Raw genomic sequence first — 23,607 nt, 5'->3', positions numbered from 1 at the left:
TTCCCTATCAAGGATTGATATCAGAGTATAGTCAAAGAGAGAAAAATAGGGGATCCTAAGCAAAAGACCAGCACTGGTAGAGTCTTTAGTAGAATCTAGAACAGAAGCTGCTGTTAAAAAAATAATTAGTAGAGCATACAAAGCATTGCATAACTGTAAGATTCAATCAGAGGAGGTTAAAAAGGATTGAGAAGAGAGATTGTATAAGCAATTCATAAAGAAACAATGGGGAGATATATGTATGTCTCCCAAATATGCAACAAAGTCTAGAAGATGTAGGATCTTTGCTTGGAAGTGTTTACATAGGTGTATTTATACCCCAGGTAGACTCCAAAGAATTTTTCCTCCGGTAAATAGCAAATGCTGGAGGTGTAATGGGCAAGAAAGATGTAGTTGGGAACACATTTTCTGGGACTAATGAGTTGACAAACTTTAAAATTCCCTGCAGAACACTCTATCAGAAATACTGGATGAGCAAATTTGTGCAACTGTGGAAATAATTTTTTGAACTATGATACAGAATTGGAATTGCCTAGACAAAGTAAGGCCTTGCTGAGTCTAATTATGGTGGCTGCCAAAAAAAAAAAAACAGTTACTAGAAAATGGAAATCAAAGTCTAAACCATCTCTTCTAGAAGTATTGAATATAGCAACAGAAATAAAACAACTGGAAATGGGATCTTTAGAAAAAGATGGGAGCAAATTACGTAGAAAAGATGGGAATTGTGTGAACAATAAATGCAGAGTAGGAAAGAGGTTTAAAAGAAGGCAGGATTTTAATGAGCTATGTAAATGTTTGACTGACAGTGACTGGGTTGATTATAAGTGATGTATAATGTTTGCAACTAAAAATTATGTCAGTATAGTTTGTTTTCATTTATATAAATGTATGATTTCCTATAATTTAATAAAGGTGCTTCTTGTTTAAAAAAAAGACCAGTTGCAGCCTCTTTGACATTGATAAGATGATCCTCTTGTATAGTCCCTACCAAAGCTAAAGGGAAGAGCCAAAGAAAGACAGAGAAGCCACAGTGGGTACTTACCAGGAAAGAATGCATATCACCTTGAAGAACCAATCAGTCTCATCTAAGGCTAATATCTCCAGTTGATAAGCCCCTTGCCTTCATTTCTTCAACATGAACATCTATTGAAGCCCCATCTAGTGGTCAAAGTCTGGGTAGTAACTTATTTATATGACTGGTCTTAGTCCTTATTGTAACTGCATAATAACCAGATGATTGTCTGCCTGCTGTAGGCCAATGTGTAAGTCAAGGCTATAAGTAGCATAGGGAGGGTTTACGTACTATTTTTATAGTTGAGATGTCAGACCTAATGGTTTCTACTGCTACTTGTTTGTCAAAGCTGACCACTTCTCCAGACTTTCAGGACTTAGTACCTTCTAACTGGAAGTTGGGCCCCTGGAGTGCAGTTGTCACCCATGTCTTCCTAACCATTTTGACTATTCAGAATTCACCAAAGAGTACATTGCCACATGGCAAAGTGTTGGGGTTCCCTGATCCTTCACCCAAAGGGATTACAGCTTGGTTTGCAGCTCCGTGAAAACTAAGATTTCTCTTTTATTAATTTTTTGATACAGAGGTCCACGACTATAAAGGAAGAAAACTTACACTTGCTTCACAGTGTTTCTCATTTGGGGTATGGCTCTGACAGTGAGGCGTCACTGTCATTTGGCCCCAGGTCTGAAGATGTCTCCTTCCAAGAGACAGGCAGACAGTTTAACCATGTATGAGAGCACTTTAAGTGGGATTGAAAGAACTGTCAGACTCCAACAAAAAATGCACCATCTTAATTTTTAGGCGTCCATGGTTCAAGGATGCCTTTGAAAATATTGCAGAAGCCAGATTGACCATTCCACCCGTGCTTCCCAGAAATCTGACCAGTTTTGTAGAGTGAAGGAAAGGGGTAAATATTTATATAAAAATCCCATTGATCATCAAGTGATCCTCTTACTTGATTCAGAAGACACCCTGGTCTGGCACCTGCCAATAATACCTTGCCACAAGAAAAGGGAAATAGGTTCCTAGATAGTTTTACTAAGGTTTATATCAATTCAGTTGTGTATATTAGAACCACTAATTGTTAAACCTACATGTTGTACTACCATGGGGATATGTTTAGATGAAAGAGAAGATCTAACCCATTATGCAATCCTGTCAGGCTGAAGTTATCATGTGTCATTCAGACTTCTCATAAAGTGGGACAACATGTTGTCAGATCTGGAGATGATGCCAAGGCTGTAGGAGCTGGTACAGTTCTTGGAAGATATTCTTAGCTGGGGATTCAGTCCCTGCCTGAGGACCTTAAGGGCCAGATTCTTAATGTTCCCCTTGATAAATGATGTCTCTTTGGCCCTTCTCCACAAGAAGTAGAGTCTTGAGAAAAAGAGGTAGAGTCTTGAGAAAAAGAGTAAGACCATGCAGATACATACATACATACATACATACATACATGCATACAAATATTTCAAGCATGGGCATTAATGCCCTTCTAGCTTGCCACTGTACCAAAACACTTGTTTCCATAGTAAGTGTCCAGGCTGTTCTTAAAAATACCTAAACTAGTACTTTCTTTAATGTAATTTGGTAGTCTGTTCCATGCATCATCTGCTGTGTCAGAGAACCAGTTAGTACACTTCTCCTTCCTATAGAATCTTCTACATAGGTTGTCTGATGATTCTCTAGTACTTTTTGATAACCCCAAACATTCCCAGAGGTAGTTGCCTCTAAATACCCTGTATATCTAAATATGGTCTCATCTTAGATATCTGCAAGAGACACTGTACAAGTTCAGATATTTTAGTCTTTCATAATGACTTACATTTTCACATCCGTAGATGCCCTTGGTATATTTCCACTGTACTCCTTCCAGTTTACTCGTGCTTGTTATATTATATGGTTTCCATATTGTTATTCCATAGTCAAGTTTGGGTCTAATGTAACTAACAAACAATGGCTTCATCAGTTTTGATTTCCTAGACTTAATAAAGCTTTTTATACAACCTTTAGTTCTATAACTATCGTTAAGGAATTGGTTGATATGATTAGAAAAAACCCTAGCTGGATCTACCAATATACCCATGTCCTTAAATGAATCTGCAGTTTCAGTCACTGTGTGCTGTATTAAATATTCACCTTTCAATTTATGTCTCCCAAACCTCATGTGTGTAGTTTTTTGATGTTTTTATCAGCCTGTTATTCTCCTGTGCCCAAATGGTCAATTTAGTCAAGTTATTTTGCAGACATGCCTTATCTGTAACACATGTAATCAGTTTACCCAATTTCAGGTTGTCTGCATATAGACTGTAGAACACCTCAGATGAAAAGTTAGGTCTGAAAGATACAATCTTAACTAGTAAGGGCCTAGGACAGAGCCCTGTGGGATACTGACTGTAACCAAGGCTGTCTAGTTGCTGTATGATACTTGTCATGTCCTATTTGTGAGCCATGCACATGTTCATCTTATCAAGAGTACATCAATACCTAGTTGTTCTAATTTGATTAGTATTTTGTGTATGGCCCTGTCAAATACTGAAGTTAAATATATATAAATAACATCACAGTACAATTTTTCATTCATAGCTCTTATTATATTGTTATTGAACATCATGTTACAGGTGGTAATAGATCTATTTTCAACATATGCATGCTGATATATGGTTTCAAGTCCCAACCTATCCAGTTCTGACAATAACTTGTCCAGTATTACCGTCTCCATTATTTTTCCACAACATGAAAGTAGATGTAAGGGTCTCTATGACTCTGGGTTTGTCCTACTCCCCTTTCCCTTAAAGACAGGTTTAATAAGCACATGTCTCCAGTCTTGATGAATCTCCCCATATTAGTATGACCTAGTGAATAATAGGTTTTATGGTATCATAAGTTCTTGCTGAAGTGTTCTCAGGTCATTGTTACTAATTCCGTCTCCTCCCTGTGCTTTGTTTGGATCCAGTTCCTTTTCTATATAATCTAATTTAATTCTAGTATCTGGGGTTACCTGGATGTCACTAGGACAACGTATCACCCCTTTTGTGGAGCCAAACTGTTTTGCATAACATTTTGTAAATAAATAAGTAAATATATATATATATATATATATATATATATATATATATATATATATATATATATATATATATATATGGGTCTACCTGATAACACCAACATGCCAAAACACTGACAACCAAATAGCCGACATGAAAAAAAATAAAAAAAAAAAAAGTTCAAAAACACGAAACTTCACATGCCCGACAAACCAAAATCCCAACAATCAACAAAACAAATACCTTTCCCGAAAAACACACACAACACAAGCACACCAAAAACCTTATAAACCTTACATACACAACTATCTATGCACTAACCTTAACCCAAACCCTAACCCTAAGGTTCGTCACTATCGCACACTTACCCACACCCTAACCCTAACTCATTTAATCCGCCCCTAATCCTCAAGTCCGTCACTATCGCACACTTACCTTACCCACACTCTGACCCTAATGTCCGTCCCTATCGCATACTTACCTTAACATGTCGGTGTTCTCAGCGTCAGGATTCTCAACTGTCAGTCTTCTTCGTTGTCAATCTTCCGGTGTCGGTGTTCTCATTGTTGGCGATCTGCGATTTTGGCGTTTTCAGGTAGACCCATACATATATATATGTATATATATATATATATATATATATATATATATATATATATATATATATATATATGTAAGTAATCTGTTGTGTCTGAGAATAAATTTTAGAATCTGCATACAGTTTATCAATTTGTAGGTCTTTACTCCTTCCACATCTTATGTATGTATAAAAACGTTTCCTGTTATGCTCAATATCTTTATATAAATCTTCTTCAAATTTTTCTTGATCTTGTCTCACACTATGCTTAATCTGTTTGTCCAGCTTGTTTATTTCAGTTTTCGAAGTTGTAGTTCAACCTCTCTTCCATTTCTTATATTTTTTGTCTCTCTCATTATTCAGATATCCTGTTCTTATGGAAATATATCCCCATACGGACCCTGGTAATTACCGCCCCATAAGCTTAACAAGCCTGGTCTGCAAAGCTATGGAGAGGATCATAATGGAACTCATAAATAAAGATATAGGGGACCTATAGATATTGGATCCTACCCAATTCGGCTTTGTCAAGGGCAGATCATGCCTCTTGAACTTGGTCGACTTTTTTGAAACAGTCACCAAGGCCATTGATGAGGGTAAGGCAGTTCACACAGCCTACCTTGACCTTGCAAAAGCTTTCGACACAATACCCCACTTGGGTATCATAGAAAAGCTCACCAGCTTAAATGTAAACCCATATGTCACAAGATGGGTTGCAAACTGGCTCAAGGACAGAACCCACAGGGTTAGAGTTGCTGGTGCCATGTCAGACTCAAGCCAGTCACAAGCGGTGTCCCACAGGGCTCAGTCCTGGGCCCCTCTTGTTCGGCATCTACTTTTCAGAAGTGCAGGCAAACATAGGAGGATTGTGGCTGACAAAGTTTGCAGATGACTGCAAACTGGGCGCCATAGTTGAAAATCCATCAGACACAGATATCCTTCAGAGAGGTCTCATAGAAACGGATAACTGGTGCCAGAGCCATGGCCTTAAGCTAAACGCCAAAAAATGTATAGTCATACCCTTTGGTAAAAACAAGGTAACCCCAAGTTATCACATAGGTGGCAATCCATTAAGCACAGAAGAGGTTATCAGGGACCTGGGGACCCAAGTTGACAGTAACCTTTCTTTTGACACTCACATTGCCAAAGTGGTTAGGAGGACCTTCTACATTGCACACCTGATTATGAAGGGATTCACATCCAGATCAAGGGAGGTCATTGTTAGCCTCTACTCTTCACTTATCAGACCAATGATTGAGTACAATGCCCCATTCGGAATGTATCTTACCCGACACCTGCAGCAATTGGAAAGACCCCAAAAGTTCCTCAACAAAAGGATAAAGGGGCTCAAAAATATGCCATATGCTGCCCGACTGAAGAAACTCCAGCTCTATTCAGTCGCATACCGTCTGCTCAGAGGTGACCTGTGCCTGACATACAAGGCCATGTCCAACCCGGAATTAATGGACATGCTCCACCTCAAAAAATCCAAATCCACCAGAGCCACAAGAGCAAGAGACTTAAACCTCAACACGGATATAAATAGGACGTGCTGGAGGGACAGATTCATCACCCAGAGACTCCCTATGCTGTGGAACAGAATCCCGGTCCATGTGAGACAGAGCACCACGCTGGCTCTCTTCAAGAGGAATCTTGACCAGTGGATGGGAGATCGTAGGTTTACCCCGGGGATCATCTCTGTATCACTGCTGGACAGAGGCACGGCAAACTAATGGGTATAGTATTCTTCAACCTAAGGGGTGGTGACAGCCACACAACTCTGGCTAGGCTTATAAATGCCCTAGGGCAGATAGCCTAGTATGAACATATGAACCTATGAACCTATGAACCTAATGTTGTATGCTTAGATCCTTTTGTTAAACATTTTTTTGATTTTTTTGCACTCAAACAATTTCTCTTTCAAAACTTTCCACATTTTATCTGCAGTTTTTCCACTGAACACCTCACTCCAGTTAATTTTACATAGTGACTGTTTTGCTTCCATATAATCTGCAATTAACCTTCTGAACATTGGTTTAGATTTCAGTTTGGCAGAATTATCTAGCAACAAATTAACCTTTGTAACCCCATGATCACCACACATCAATGGTGGTAAAACTTGACTTGAAGTAACAGTTGTTTCACCCACCAATCCCTTTGTGTAGTAGAAATGTTTCTACCAAACAGTGACTCTCATTTTAGAAGCAGTCAGGATCAGAACAGCTTACACAGCACAATATCTGCAAGAAGGGTAGCTGGTGAGTTGGAAGAGGTTGGGACAGACAGTATGGGAGAGGAAGGGGTGACTGGTGGATTCCCTTCCACCCAGGAATTCACCTTTCAGTCATCATGGAATGATATACCTATCTCTTTGTACTGTCTCTCCTCACCCTTCTAACGTTATAGGCAGCAATAGCCTGTAGGCTATATGGGTTTATGTCCTGCTGAAGTCACAACAACCAGCAGCTTCCAAAAGCTCTGTCTCCTCCCACACCTTCATTGTCACTGCTGATTGGTCAGCCCTGTGGTGAGAAATCAGTAAGAGTGAAGCTGTCTTAACATACCTTTCAACCTCGTAGAGCAAAAACTCTGGACAAAGCTTAACAGAATGGGGGGAACAAAGCCCCAAAAATAGGGACAGATTTTAAATATTGCTCTTATAAACTTAGAAATTTGCTAGAATAACAGGATTTGTCTTAGCATACATTTTTTTCTGAAGGATATGTAGTATGAAACACAGATGTATATCATTATTTAGTGACTTCAGTCCTCAGATTATCTCAGTGAGTAAGCAGAAAATAACAAATTTTATGAGAAACAGATTAAAAATATGAGGCAAAGATCTGGATATTCTGCAAAAATATGTACAGTTGAGAGGTACCTCTCTTAAGTATTTTCTTCCCAACTTCTGAAAAAGCAGCTTAGAAACTTCACATGAGCAGCAGACAGCTTTTAGCTGTGCTTCTAGCATTAAGACCCTAATAGGAAACCCTTCCACACAGATTTATTTCCTTTAATTTTTTTTTTTAAATTTAGGGCTTCAACTGGTATTTCCTGTTAAAAAAGTGGTATTCTTTTGAATATCAGAAGTTTCCTGTCAGAGCCACTGTTTTTAACGCTAATCAATGTGTGGACCATTTTGTCTGAAAATGTACTGCTGTTGTAAACTATGAATTATAAGTATTTATTTATTTATTTATTTTTTTAGAGTCAGGAAGTGTTTTGAATGGGCATATGTTATTACTGGGTATTGCCAGTGCTTGTGTACACTTTGTGACAACGTACCTGCCATTTCTTGTCTGTCTGCTTTTCTTTTTAAAGGGTTTTTAGTGTTTTGATTGTGTATTACTGTGATAGAGGACTGTGTTCTTGACTGTAAATGCAAGTGTGCTGCTCGTGAACACTTTTTGATAACTTAACCTTCTGATTGACTTGTTCCAGCAACACATACTGCCTTTCAGACCTCCTCCTTGGTTAACAATTGTCTGTGTTATGCTAAGAAAATCCCACACTGAGACTTCCATTCACTGTGTGTCACCTGTCTTTGCACTGATCAGTATGTTCCTAATTGTCATTTCTGTGCCCGTTCCAACACTAGGACTATCAGGCGTAGAACTGAGATCTTAGCTAGGCATCTTAGTCTTCCATCTATTTTGCATCATCCAATGGTGTCCACTGATCATCCTAAGGTTGAATTCCCTAAGCTTAGGAAGGATAAGTAAAAAAAGGCCCAAGCTTATGTCCTCAGATGACAATTGTTATCTGTCTGCCAGCCCCCCAAGGCTCGTTATTGCTGAGGAAGGCAAGGGGCTTTCACAGCCCCCTTCTGCAACAGAGGTAGTGGCAAAGGCCTCTGTCAAAACCCATCCAGAGTTTGACATGCCATTGGGTTCCTCAACTTCTACACAGGCCTTGATTCTTAGTTCATTGGTTGGGTCCATGGTTGCTCATCAGACGTCGGCTTCCAGTGAACGATCTTTTACTGGCAACATTCGTTTGCAGTGTCTGCCTGCATCAGCCCATCCTTACAGAGGGACTGGCATCAGGATTGCTGACGTACCTAAGCCCAAGGCAAGAGCTACTTCTAAGAAGGGTTCTACATCAGGCCCTATGCCTAGGCCTACCGGCTCTACATGCAGGGATATTAGCAAGATCTGGAGAGATTAGCTGAAGACCTTATCTCTGTAGTCCGAGCTAGGCAAGCCCCTTTGGAGTCTTCCTCGGGGAAAAGGAAGAGGGATCCTACCATTGAAGTTTTCTGTGAGCCTCCTGAATCTGATGAGGATTCTGACCAGGAGGAATCTGTCTTTGTGGAGGGATCCTTCCTTACTTCTTTTGAAGATTCAGATTCTGAAGAGAGTCTGGCTACCACTTTGCCTCCTGAAGACATCACCTTTGGGGAAACACTCCATGCAATGAGGGAACATTTCCAGTGGAAGGCCCAGGAATACCCACAATTAAAAAAGAGGGTTAGGAAGTTTCTTGACCTCCCAGAACACAAACCTCTGGCTGTCTCTCCTGTGTTGGAGGTTGTAGAGGATATTTTTATGGATTCTTCCTTGAATCCAAGGTTTTGTACTTGCATACAGTCACACTTGGGAGGGAAGGCAGGAAAAACAAACAGTGCAGGCAACAGGACAGAGGCAATAAAGTAAATATATAAATAAAGGGCCTGTGGCTGACCAGGTTTGCAGACGACTGTAAGTTTGGTGCTGTCATTGACTCCCCAAATGATGTTAACATACTGCAAGTGGGTCTCACAGCAACTAATGACTGGTGCCAAAGTCATGGCATCAAGCTAAATGCAAAAAAAGTATCATCATACCATTCAGTAAAAACATGACCCCTATTGATTACCACATCAACGGCAACCCCCTAAGCACACAACCTGTAGTGAGAGACCTGGGCACTCAGGTTGATAACAACCTCACATTCGACCATCATGAAGCAGCAGTGTGCAGAAAAGCCTTTTACTTGGTTCATCTTATAAGTAAAGGGATTGCATCTAGAAAAAAGGAGGTCATTACCTTTCTGTACTCCTCCCTCATTAGACCAATAATCGAGTATAATGCCCCGTTTGGAATGTACCTCTCCAAACATCTGCACCAACTGGAAAGGCCATTTAAATACCTCACAAAGAGAATCCATGGCCTCCAACACTTGTCCTATGCAGACAGGCTCAAATCACTACCACTCTACTCGGTGTCATACAAATTGCTCAGCGGTGATCTGTGTCTTGCCTACAAGGCAATCTCGGACTCTGCCCTACTAGAGATGCTCCATAACTCTTCACACACTACCCACTCAAAAGGCCTGAATCTATTCTGCGACATCAACAAAACCTGCTGGAGAGACAGGGTTGTCTCCCAGAGACTGCCCCATCTCTGGAATAGACCTCCCATACACGTCAAACAGAGCACCTTGCTGACCCTCTTTAAACGCAAACTTAATGAGTAGATGGCAAACCACAAATTTGTCCCAGGGGGGTTCCACCTGTGTCCCTTATTGACAAGGGCGACAGGTGCTGACTGAGGTTTCTTTTTGGGGATAAACTCTTGACTAGGCTTGGAAGGGCCCAAGGGCCATTAGCCTAGTAACCTCTTATGATCCTTCTTCTTCTTCTTTCGGCTTTTCCCGGTTAGGGGTCGCTACAGCGGATCACCTGTCCGCTCATGATTGGCAGTAGAGTTGTACAGTGTTGAGTTGCCAGCCCGGCACCCAACCTTCCACAGAAGGCACACACATGCACACACTCATACTTAGGGCCAGTTTTAGAGTGTCCAATGATCCTATGATCCTATAAATACCTCTTCAGGAATCCTTATACTGTTCCAGAGGTTGTCACTGCAAGACCCAAAGGAGCAAAGGCTAGCGCTTCAAAAAATCCTTTACCTACTGACAAAGAAAGAAGGACCTTTGACAGGTTTGGTAAAAAAAAGTTTATAATACTTATGCTACCCTAGCCATGTCAAGTCCAACCTTCTGGATGTACCCTTGGACAAGGACATCTTCTTTGGGCGAAAAGCTGAGGCTGTGTTCAAAAAGATGGAAGATAAAGCAAAATCTATGCAGACTGTTAAAGACATCCTCCAAGTTCAGCCTCCTAGATTTTATTAGTTTATTAGGAACTTTCCCACTAACCACTGGTCCTTTTCTTCTCAGTCAAAAAGCAGGCAAAGGAAACCCTGGAGAGAAAGACCTCAAAGGCAGCACCTATCACAAAGACCCAGGCAGTGGTCCTCACAACCCCCCCAGGCAGGGGAATTCTAGGCCACAGGGTCCTGGCAGAGAGCAGCAGTGACACTCCCATTCCCCTCCCCTTGCCACCACCCTCTATCAAACAGAAAAAATGAGGTTATTACCACTCTATACTCCTCCCTCATTAGACCAATAATTGAGTATAATGCCCCGTTTGGGATGTACTCTGAAGAAAATTGGTCCCTCATAACTTTAGACAAGTGGGTTCTGAATATTATCTCAAATGGTTACAGGCTCACTTACAAAAAGCCATTAAGATATTCAGATTTCCCAGATATTCTACAAAATCAAAGAGAGGCCCTTTCTCAAATTCTCAGTCTCTGCTCACAGGGCTCCATGGACTCCATCCCAGAAAAACAAAAAGGAAAAGGGTTTTATTCCAGGCTTTTTCTGGTTCACAGAAAGGAAGACTCTTGGCACCCCATCCTATTCTAGATCTCCCCACTCTCAATCACTCCCTGCTGGTACCAGAATTCAAAATGTTGACTCTTCAAAAGCTTCTACCCATGATAGCTCCCCAGGCCTTATTGGTCACTCTGAATCTAAAGGATGTTTTCTTGCACATTCCTATAGAGAAGTCATGCAGAGGCTTTCTACGTTTCAGAGTAGATACCAGTTACTTTCAATTCTCTGCACTGCCCTTTGGCTTGAATACTGCTACCAGAGTTTTCACAAAGTGCTTAGCCCCTGTGATCGCCTTGTGCAGAACAAGGTGGGTCCAAATGTATCTTTATCTAGATGACTGCCTTATTCAAGCCACAAGTCTGTCAAAGCTCCTCAGGGATCTAGCCTTTACTCAGAACCTCACCTCCTTAGGATTCACCATAAATCTATGGAAATCCAAGACAGACCCGTCCACTAGGATATTTTTCCCAGGGAGAGGGGAGTCTTCTGGATTCTTCCCTTCAAAAGACCTTTCTCCCTCTTTCTCCCTCCTGAAAAAGGTCTCCTTTCTGACTCAAGACTTCCTAAACATCATGCAGAGACAATGACTCTCAGCCAGGGAATTCCTCAGAAGATTAGGCTTCATGACATCTTGTATCCTCATGATTCCTCTGGACAGGCTACACATGAAGAAGCTCCAGTGGTACCTCAAGAATCTGTGGTGCCAGCACTCATGATCCCTGGTGACCAAACTTCAGCCTGATCCCTTGTTTCTAAGAGGAATTTGCATGGTGAGCACAGGGTCTATCCTTCAGGTTCATCCCTCAGGGTCAAACTTTAACCACAGATGCTTCAGAGACAGTCTGGAGAACTCATTTCCAACACCTTCATTCCCAAGGCAAGTGGGAAATTCAGGTCAGACACAAGCACATAAACTGGAAAAAACTGATGGCAGTTCAAAAGGGCCTAGTAGCTTTCAAAGAAAAATGAAAACCAGGGAACCTGGTAGTCAAAACAGACAACACCAGTGTCATGTGGTACATAAACAAGGAGGCACTCACTCTTACCCTCTGTGTCAACTAGCTATGCAGATCTGGGAGACAGCTCACTCTCTGGGGTTGCATCTCATGGCACAGTATCTTCCAGGGATTCAAAACACTCTAGTAGATCACCTCAGCAGGAACGTTTTGCATAATCCAGAAATCGGGAACCCCACAGATAGACCTCTTTGCCTCCAAAAAAAATGATCAACTAAAAAGATTCTGTTCCAGGAGCAAACTGCTCACAGCCTGGAAGACAGATGCTTTCTCCTTCCCTTGGATCCATCTTTTCCTTTACTTGTTCCCCCACCTCTTCTTCCTTGGTTCCTCCTAAAAATCAGGGAAGAGGGCCCAAGAGTCATTCTGATAGTAGCAGAGGATACCAGTGTTGCCTGGGCCAGGCTGGTGCTAAGTTTAACCAATAAAAATCTGTGGCAGTTACCTCTGACAGTGGACCTTCTGACTTAGGACAAAGGGAGGTTTGTGCATCCCAATCTGCAGACTGTCAGACTCTCAGCCTGAAAAATCCCTCAGCATCCACCTCCAAGCAGTGTCTATATTACGGCATGGAACAGGCTGTTAACCATACGCCCTTTTATCAACACATATTAAGTAAAATACAAAAACCCCGAATGGCCACAAAAGCAAATTTTTTTCCCAGGGGAAAAAAATCGCTTGGCCAATACCAAAAAAAAAAAAAAAAAAATTCAGACTGCATGAAGTGGGGGGCTGTGTCTCCCAGCCCCGTGACTAAATATACCAACTCCGAGATTGCACTACAGTGGAGGAAAGGACAAATCCACGATGACAGCCAAGCGATTTTTTTTTTCCCCTGGGAAAAAAATTTGCTTTTGTGGCCGTTCTGGGTTTTGTATTTTGCTTAATGTATCGATAAAAGGGCGTTCACTTTAACAGCCCGTTCGATGCCGTAATATAGACCCCTCGAACATGCCCTAAGCAAACTAGTTCAGGACATTCTCAAAGAGGCCAGAAGGCCTAGTACTAGGAAATCATACTCAGCCAACTGGAAAAGATTCTACATCTGGTGCCAGCAGAAAGGCCTCAAACATAATTCAGCCAATATCTCTGTCATTTTAGATTACTTGAATGTCCTGGTTGACCAAGGCCACTCCTTTTCTTCCATCAAAATTCACACCTCTACCATTTCAGGCCACATCTCTGTTCTTCCCCCTATCTTGTCACACCCCCTGCTGAAACAATTCCTTAGGGGAGGGATCCACACCAGACCCCCTAGGAGGCAACCCACACATCTAAGGGACCTCAATTTTGTTCCGGAAAAAAATGACCCTACCACCCTTTGAACCAGCAGCTTCTGCTGACCTAAAATTTTCAACTTGGAAGTCTGCCCTTTTATTGGCTATCACCTCAGCTAGGAGGGTTTCTGAGCTGCAAGCTCTCATGGGAGTGGAACCATTTTTCATATTCCACCCAGAGTATCCCTTAGACTAACCCATCCTTTATACCCAAGGTGATCACGGACACATCCTTGAATCAAGCCATACACATGCTCACATTCTTCCCCAAACCTCAGAACCAGGGGAGACGATCCTTCATTCCTCGGATGTGCATAGACAGCTCTGCTACTGTCTTGACAGAACTAAGTCTTTCAGAAAACCAGACCAAATCTTTATGTCCTTTGCCACTGGCTCTGAAAGGAAGCCAGTTTCCAAACATACCATTTTCAACTGGATATCTCACTGTATTTCCTTTTGCAACAGCCATGATTGTAAAAAGCTACCTGAAGCTGTCAGCACTCCCTCTACAATCCACTGCTACCTCTGCTTTCTTCCTAAAGGGAGTGTCTACCAAAGACATTTTGGAACCTACTACCTGGTTATCTGTGCATACCTTTACCGAACAGTATTGCTTTTTCCAGGTCTGGAGCAGGATTTGCCACTGCCATCCTGTAGGGCATCCTCTCCTCTAGGTAATCTTCCTTTCATAGGATCATAAGAAGTTACTAGGCTATTGGCCCTGAGGCCCTTATAAGCCTAGGCAAGAGTTTAGCCCATGCCTCATCTCAGCTTTGGGAATCTTCCCACAAGTCAGGACTACAACAGTGAAACACAAAGAACATACAGTAGTACAGTTTTGAGCACTTACCATAAATGTAGATGTTCGAGGTGTATTCACTGTTGCAGTCTTATTTCCCTCCCTCCTCCCCCCTTGCCTACAACAGTAGTCTGTTTCTTTCTGCTTCCCAAGACAGTCGACCCCCTGGGTGTTCCCCCTACCTGGACTAATTTCTGTCTTAGCCTCTTGCTCACTGTTCATACTGGGGGCTCCTACCTTCTATGGAGCAAGAAAAAACTGCTATCATGGCATCCGCTGCCTCCATGTGTATCCATGCATACTGATGTCAGATAGGATGTCCGCCAGCCTAAGGAGGAGGGAGATTTTTACTCTGGTAGTTGGACTGACCAAGGGCTTACATGGCAGGAAGTCCCGCAAGTCAGGACTGTAATACTAAATACACCCGAACATCTACATATATGGTAAGTGCACACAACTGTACTTTCTGTCACCCACTGTACCTAGGAAGAAAAAACTTATCAAAGAGCCCTTGTTGACACTATGGGCTTGGTCAATGCCCCAACTGATAATGGGTGAATCTTTAGTGGATATTTGGTGTTTCACAAGCCATTCATTTACCTATCTGGCTTCCTCTGCTGTAGTCCTTTCAGCCATGATGAACTGAGGGTCAGCCATGTCCCAATCATGTCTTCTAGTGTTCAGTCAAGGGAGACACTCTGGGAGATGTTGTTCTAGGTAGCTGGGAAAAGAAGCCTATAAATGTGTCAGAAGTGGATCTCTGAGTCGGCTTTCATTCAGTTCTTTCTACAAAGAAAAAACAAAATGTTAAGTACTATTCCTCTGAGGACACAGTGTCTGTTAGAAAAGATGATTTTCTGACCATAGCGAGGCAGTTAATACAAATCGTTAATCCTGGTGCACAGAATTCCTTACTTAAGAATAATGTCAGCAGAAAACTTCTTGAGGAAAATTTGTCAACGAATTCTGACATAGACAGACTTAAGGTTTCTTCTCTTGCAAATTCCCAAGCTCAGTACTCTGACTCAGAGGAAACATGGGTCTCACAACCCCCTCCTTGCAAGAATGTTCATTTTTTCAGATACTAGGCAGGATGAATGAGGTGTTTTTGTGGGAGCAGTTAGATGTTCACCCTCAGATGAGGTGGTATTATATGTTACAAGTAGATATGCCTCATTCCACTGCCATATCTTCTGTTGTGCCAGCCTTGGAGGACGTATTTAGTGCTACTTGTAATAATCCTGACTCTCAACCTTCAGTTCCCAAATGGCACATAGATTTTACAAAGTGCTCAAACTTGGCAAGCATTTGCTCTCCCATCTTAGGTCTGATACTGCTGTTATTTCTACATCTTCACCAGCTAGAAATAACATAATTAATTTTCACTGGTCCTTCCCCTGTGAACAAAGAAAGGAAAGTACTGGACAGATTTGGTAATAGAATATTTCCTTCCACTTTGGCATACAAAATTTAAGCACACGTGGAAGCTTGTTCTGTTTTGTGTAGACACTTTTAGAGAATTATCTGCTACACTTCCTTCTGAAGGTAGTTCCTATCTGAATTTAATTGTTTCTAATCTGTTTCAAGTATCAAAACATGCCTTAGTGCGTATGATTGTGCAGACACTCTGTGTAGGGCGATTGATACTTCTGTAGCATTGATGAAATATGCCTAGATATGTAATTGGACGTTTGCTGATGACATAAAGTCTGAAATTTTAAATTCAGCCTTAGATGAGGTTCTGTTTAGCCCATCTGTTACTCAGGTCCACAAAATATTTGATAAGAGAAAGAGAGAATCATCAACAGAAGGAGTTTCTAAAAGTTTTCAGCCTCCCTCCATCTTATAAATCTCCAAAATCTTCTTTTCCTTAAAAAAAATGAAACAAATGATTTCTATCTTCTCAAGCCAAACAGGGAACAAAAAAGATGGCATGAGGGGAATAAAAGAAGCCAGGATCTTTTCCAAAAAAGGGATAGTCTTAGTTCTTCAAAATTACTGTGACAGCCTTTCATTTATCCCTACCCCTGCTGCCCCATTTCTCAAAATTTATGTAGCTCAGTGGTAGACTACATGCCTTGCATGCATGAGGTCCTGGGTTCAGTCCCCAGCATCTTTTCAGCAGTTTACTGTTAGGTTGGGGTTGGTATAATGGGTAAGGTGTTTACCTCATAGACACAAGGTACAAAGCTTGATTCTTACCTTTGGAAGAGAAATTAGCTAAGCTCAAAATGGCCCAGAGTGGTAGCTAGCCTAGTACTTAACTGTGAGCTATGAACTGTAGAACAATTTAAGAATTTAAAGTTGGGGGATTGGCATAATGGTTATGTTAAATCAGGAAATTCGGAGGTGAAATAGGATCCCCAGACCACTTCTGAATCCTTATTAAAATTAAATAACAGCGTGCCAAGTAAAATCCAAAAATACTTAATTTTATAAAACAACAAAACGTGTTGTTTTATAAAATAAAGTATTTTGGATTTTATTTGGCACATTTTATTGTTTTATAAAATAAAGTATTTTTGGATTTTTATTTGGACATTTTATTGTTTTATAAAATAAAGTATTTTTAAAGTGTTTTTGGATTTTATTTGACAAGCTGTTATTTTATTTTAATAAGGATTCAGAAGTGGTCTGGGGATCCTATTTCACCTCCGAATTTACTGGTTTAGTGTTCGTTTTGTGGATTTTTATTTGCCAGTTTATAATGGTTACGTTGTTTACCTTACAAACACAAAGTGCAGGATTTGATTCTCAAATGGGATAATCGGATAGGCTTAAAATGACCCACAGGTGCAGCTAGCCCAGTACTGACCCATGACCTATGAAGCTATGAAAGGGGCAAAGGCTTCTACTCTAGAATATTTTTGGTAACAAAGAAAGGGCCTTCTTGAAGACTAGCTCTAATTATTTCATTTCTAAATATGCATGTGAAAGCATAAACATTCAAGATGTTTAACACTTCAGAAACTGTTACCCCCCCCCCCCAGGGAATTTTTATAGGTTCATAGGTATTTAGTAGGCTAACGAACACAAGGGCCTTTTTAAGCCTAGCCATGCATCCCAATTCTCTGACTAGTTCTGATACCCTTGGTAAGTGTAAGCATGGACCTGGGAGATGAACCATTTACAGGTTACCTGTATGAATCAGAGACATAGTTGCCAAACCAGGGATGAAGTTCTAGTTTCCCATCTAGTTGTCCAAGTTGCACTTGAATTGGATTAAGGAGGAACTCTGCTTCACATGGATGGGGAGCCTGTTCCATAGATGGGGTAGTCTCTGGGATACTTAGCAGAATCCCAAAACAATTTCTCATGGCTGTTATCATGACAATGACTTATGGTTATTATAGTTAAGTATTAGAGTAGCAGCCTCTGGGCCATTTTAAGTCTAGTCATTTTTCCTTAAAGGTGATCATTAAACCCTATACTTTCTGTCTGTGAGGTAAACACATTATCCATTATGCCAACCCTAACCAATTATAAGTACAATATTAGAAGCTAGAGTTAGTCTTCCCTTCCTCCCCTCACAAGTTAGTGATGAGGATTCAAACTTTGAAGATTAAGCACCTTACTGCACTTTAATGATGCACAAGAGACTAGTATGTATAACCTCCAAAAGTTCCGCAGAAAGTCAACAATATCTCTAAACTATTAGCAGAATTAAGTTGCAAGAAATCAGAAAAGCTTTTCTGAACAGACTCTTCAAACAAAAATAATACAGAGATCCCGTTTTCAAAGCAGTACAGGAGAAATTTAGGCTTCTACATTTAGACAGAATGTGAAAAAACAATAGTCTGGCTACAACTAAACATGTCTTATTTACATAAAATACTTCTAAAATAACAATGTCACAACTAAAGCTCCAGACAAGTGACAAGTGGAGTACCTCAGGGTTCAGTCCTGGGACCGCTCTTATTTGGCATCTACTTCTCTGAAGTACAGGCCAACACTAAGGGACTCTGGTTAACAAGGTTCGCAGATGAATGTAAACTGGGAGCCATTACTGAATCCCCAAATTATGTGGATACTCTACAAAAGGGCCTTACAGAAATGGATGCTTGGTGCCAGAGCCATGGGCTCAAGCTGAATGCCAAGAAATGTATAGTTATCCCCTTTGGGAAAAAATATGTACCCGCGAATTACCATATAGGCGGCAGTACACTAAACACCGAAAGTGTGATAAGAGACTTAGGGGCACAGGTGGACAGTGGTCTCACCTTCGATAACCACATCGCCACAACAGTCAGGAAATCCGTCTATGTGGCACACCTCATCACTAAGGGCTTTTCATCCAGAAAAAAAGGAGGTCATTGTCCCACTTTACTCATCCCTCATTAGACCCATTATAGAATACAATGCCCCATTTGGTATGTACCTCTCAAGACATCTGCAACAACTGGAAAGGCCCAGAAATACCTCACTAAAAGAATCACAGGCCTAAAGCAGATGCCCTACACTGACCGCCTTAAAAAACTCCATCTATACTCTGTTGCATATCATCTGCTCAGAGGCGATCTCTGCTTAACATACAAGGCCATGTCAAACCCAGAGCTGTTGGACATGCTACACTTAAAGAAATCCCAATCCATCAGAGCCACACACTCCAGGGATCTAAACCTTGTCATCACAATAAACAAAACATGCTGGAGGGATAGGTTCCTGACCCAGAGACTCCCCAGACTCTGGAATAGATTGCCCATACATGTCAAGCAGAGTGCCTCTTTGGCCCTCTTCAAAAGGAACATTGACGATTGGATGGGAGAAAGGAAATTCACCCCGGGGATCACGTCAGTCGCCCTGCTAGACAGGGGTCCAGGGAAGTTAATAGTGTGGGAAGAAATAGCCAGGGAATTGTTATGGCTAGGCTTGTATAGGCCCTAGGGCAGATAGCCTAGTACCAACATATGAACCTATGAACCTATAAAGTCATAAGTCCCCTGCCCATAAAAAGCACACATGGATTTGTTTATACATACATACAGAACACTGTATTATCACAAGTAACTCCCCGTTTTTTTCCACTCAGGCTCCCACTCTACATCAGTAACATATTCTAGCGCTTCTTAGTTTCTAACATTTATTTACAGTGTATCACTACTCTAGGTCTGATTTCCTCCAACTGCACTACATTTTTATCCTGGCTATGTTTGTTTGTGTCTTTCGGCTTTTCCTGGTTAAAGGTCACCACAGCGAAACTCCGGTCCGCTAATGATTGGCAGTAGAGTTTTACGTGCTGGCTTGCCGGGCCTAATGCACAACCTTCCACGAAGGAATCCCCGTTCACGCATGTCGCCACACAGAAGATGCTCTAACTGAGGATCGAACAGGCAACGTCTAACTGTGAGGCAACAACGCTACCGCAGCACCACCATCCTGGCTATAAATTCTGTTTATTAACCCACTTACCAGAGTCATAGAAGATCTAAAGAATGCATATCATCACATTCTCATAGCCAAAGGCTTCAAGAAATTTCTCAGATTCTCTGTGTCTGGGTGTCAGTTCTCTGCATTACCCTCTGGGAAATCTACAGCATTGCCTAGCTCCAGTCATAGTTTATTGCAGATTCAATGGCCTTCACATATTTCCTTATTTAGATGACTTGCCTATCTTTGCAGAGTCTTTTCCCAGATGTCAAAAGTCCTTAGAACATGTTTCTTTGCTTTTGATTAGTCTGGGATTTCAGATAAATGTTCAGAAATCCTTACTGACACCATCACACAGGATTGTCTTCCTGGGACATCTCATAGATGCCTCTTTGCAAAAGCTTTTTTGATATGGGAGAATATTATAATTTTTTTTGTTATCTTGAAGTTTTCATAAGATTCACCAATCAGTCTCAAACTTGAGCAAGAGAATTACTTAGATTCCTGGGTTCATTGTTTTGATTCTCATGATTCCTCTCACCAGTTTACACAATTCCATTGTTTACAAAGAAACATGGACCCAATGTCTTCATCCTGTGGAATTTCAGATTCCAACATGCAATGGACACCGTGGAAAGCCACAATGAAAATAACAGCTAGTGTTTGTTGACTCGTATCCTGAGGATCTGACATTTTTATTTCTTTGTAAATGCCATAGAGTTTCCTGCAATAGCTCCAGGCTTTTCTTGTCTGTGTTAAGCTTCATGTCTTCCACTGTTTAGAAAGCTACTACAGTAGCAATAGTACTATCATTTTAGCAATGTAGGGATTACTGTGAAGGAAATTGACACCTACAGAAATATCAGATGTACTTCTTGCAGTTCATAAGGAATTCAGCAATGTAAGCTGTCCGCAAGCAAGTGAATATTCTACTTTCTCTTCAATTTTAATTTCATTTGTTGATGTAGGTGGCATTATTTGTTGGCACTATGACTTTAACCCCGAAAAGTAACAGCCATAATCTGTACACTGGAGTGCTTTATAATTGTACAAAGTTTTTTTTAATTGATTTTAAAACTGCTTTGTGACTTAATATTACACTTTGAGGCGTAGCTTGATCTCTATTTTGATGTGGTAGAAAGAAAAATACAGACCTGACTTACGTAAATTGATTGTAATCATTACCTCCTTTTCTTGTTTTGCAGTATTGGAGCAGTTGTAAAAACATGGCTTCCATTTGTTCTTTTTGTGGGAGTGATTCTGACCATCAGTCTTGCTGTACATCTACAGTAATGGACAGTTTGCAGTGGATTCCCAATCTGGTGTGTCTGCTTGCACTCAGAAGTGAAGGCACGGGAGCTCCAACCTGAGAGAACAAGATGTTTAGTAACAAGCTGCACACATGCACATTTTATGCTAATAAATTACTTTTGTGACATATTTTTGTAAATAGACTAGTTTTCCACCAGTATAATTCACTTCATGCTAGCCATTCCAGAGCTTTTTCATGTTGACTTAACAGATTTCTCTTTTAATTGGCATATTAACTTAAATGGTGTATGAAGCTTTGGCCACAACAGTCACAAACTGCATTTAACACTGTTGTTTGTTATTGTTAGTGGCACCAAAAAAAAACTTGACTTGGGTTGAAGATAATGGTTGATGGTGATAAAAGAGCATTATTATATGTACTCCTTTGTTATCTTGTCTTGATAAATCACTTTTTTTTCTTGCAACTGGATTTCTAGCTCCTCTTCATCATTCATGCCTGCCAGTGCATTACTTACTTTGTTTAAGGTAATGATTTATCAGTCAAGCCCTGACTTCGGACAGAACTCCAAACCAGTAAACCCTTCCCACTTATGGACTTTGCCTCACCCTTTCACCAAACATCCTGATATTCTGAATCAATGTACTTAGAATCACACTGCACTGAAACTATATTCCTGTTTAATTTTGGAAGTCTAAAGGGCAGACATGCTTCTTTTTCAGTGAAGGCCTTTACAACAGCAAATCATATTTGGTTTGCCCATCCTGAGATTCCCATTTGTTCAACTGGATTTCCAAAGCATTCCCTTTTCCATGCCCATAATACTGCTGAGTTTAAACTCAAGTCTTGTGTTTTTTGCCAAACGTGTACTAAAATAACTTTTCATGATGTTTTAAAGCCCTTTCATCTCATTTGACTTAAGAAATTATTAAAAACTGTAGAGAAGTCTCCACGAAAACTTCTAAGCATAACATTTTCAGAGCATAGAGCATGGGTCAGTGAAAAGAGAGATGAAAGGAGGTAAACAAATCTAAAAATTTGTAAAGTCAGAATAGACACTCTATTCTTTTAAGAATTTAAGTATTTAACTAATTTAATTTGAGGAAGATACCTCTACTTCAATGACTTCAAAACAGGAATCACAGAGGCAGGCATTAAATTGTCCTGACAGAAATAAGCCAGAGGCTCATGTCCTTCAGCCAGATAAAATGATAACAGAACTGATTTGCTACTGTCAACCGACCCTAGAAGAATGATTCTGCAAGCACAAGAATTACTACAGACAGACCATGAGTTTATTTTTGAGAAAACAAAACTTGTAACTCCCAAATATGTTTTAATCCTTCTAATGCAAATATGAGCACTCCTGCCCTATCTCCACCAGCTGCCAAGGCTGACTCGCCCATTCTGGAAAATGTTGTCACAAGGTCTGCCTGCCCCAATAGACTTTACAGATGACAAAACAACACCAGTTGGTCATACAGACAGTCATCCTGCCCTAGCAAATAGTCATTCATTCAGCTACATCACCACAGAAAACATATCTTGCTGCGCACTTTTTTGGGCATTGATTAGGGAAACCTTGATTGTCTCAAAGGTTATAGAAGGGAAGAAGAAAACATGTTCTTTCACATTCTTCCCATAAAAAAGTGGGAGGTTTCTTCATGGAGCAGATTGAGTTTGCTACTTTTACTGATTCCAGACCATGATTTATATCCTCTCAGTTCTTGAGTGCCCCCCCCCCCCGATTTTTGCTTTTGTGAAAGCTGTAAACTGTTTGGGTAAACAATTTGGCTGTCAGACAGGAGATCCTTCTTCTCCTAAAGAGAGATTTGCAGATGGTGTAATTCCCAAAATCTGTTTTAGACTTCCCATGATGTTATGAAAGTTACCTGTCAACATCCTGCTCCAAAAAAGGACAGGCAAGCCATACAGAAACTTGTATGATTGGCAGGATTTATCTAACAGTTACAAAGCAGATCTGTGGTTGTATGACAAAAGATTGACAAACCCGCTTGACACTTAAAAGTGAGAAGAAGAAATTTGGGAGTTTGAACCCCCAAAAGCAAAAATCAAAGCTCACTGTTACATATTCAAAGCACTTATGCTGGGGAACAATCCTCACTCCTCCACACCCTTGCTTTTTATAAATACAGTATCAGAGATATTTGTGTCTTGAGTAAGAGGGGGTGGTGCAGCCTAAGAATTAGTAGAAGACAAAATATACTTTGGTTTTTACATTTTTGAGTATCAAACAAATGTGCTGTGAACTTCTGTCTTTCTCCCAATCTGTCTTTTTCTCTCCCCTATTCGTATCAAACAAGGAAGACTGTACCTTTAGCCACACTTTTGAGTGGAAATCAAGGTTGATAAGCAGATGATTTGACCTTCATGTTGTAAATGTCATTTTTGACTATTAAGCCATAGCTGTCAACCTTCTGTCATAGTTCCTTTATTCAAGGGCTTATTCTCAGTATTTATATCCATATTGTAACTTTTGGAGCTTTGACACTGACATTGAACATCTTGGCATCACTTGCATCCCTCCTTTTATGTTTTCCAATGTTACTATGCAAACA

The 23,607-nt window shown here is 40.7% G+C and overlaps 1 protein-coding gene across 2 annotated transcripts in view; it reads left to right on the top strand.

Moving 5' to 3' along the window:
- Positions 1 to 23,607, top strand: part of TMEM222 (transmembrane protein 222) — a 293,800-nt gene that overhangs the window by 232,120 nt on the left and 38,073 nt on the right. Inside the window, exon 6 of one of the 2 annotated variants that reach the window (XM_044084393.1) lies at positions 20,964 to 23,471. The exons of the other annotated variant lie outside the window; for it this stretch is intronic. Within the exon in view, the coding sequence (XP_043940328.1) occupies positions 20,964 to 21,051 (88 nt within the window). The 3' untranslated portion in view covers positions 21,052 to 23,471. Of the gene's footprint in view, positions 1 to 20,963; positions 23,472 to 23,607 lie in introns of those variants that run through there. 2 annotated transcript variants of the gene reach the window in all.

This window comes from Protopterus annectens, chromosome 1.part1, assembly GCF_019279795.1.
Source record: "Protopterus annectens isolate FY-2018-M chromosome 1.part1, PAN1.0, whole genome shotgun sequence".
Classification (NCBI taxonomy): Eukaryota; Metazoa; Chordata; order Ceratodontiformes; family Protopteridae; genus Protopterus; species Protopterus annectens.
The sequence above is the reverse complement of the archived record's forward strand: the minus strand, read 5'-3'. Positions and strand labels throughout refer to the sequence as shown.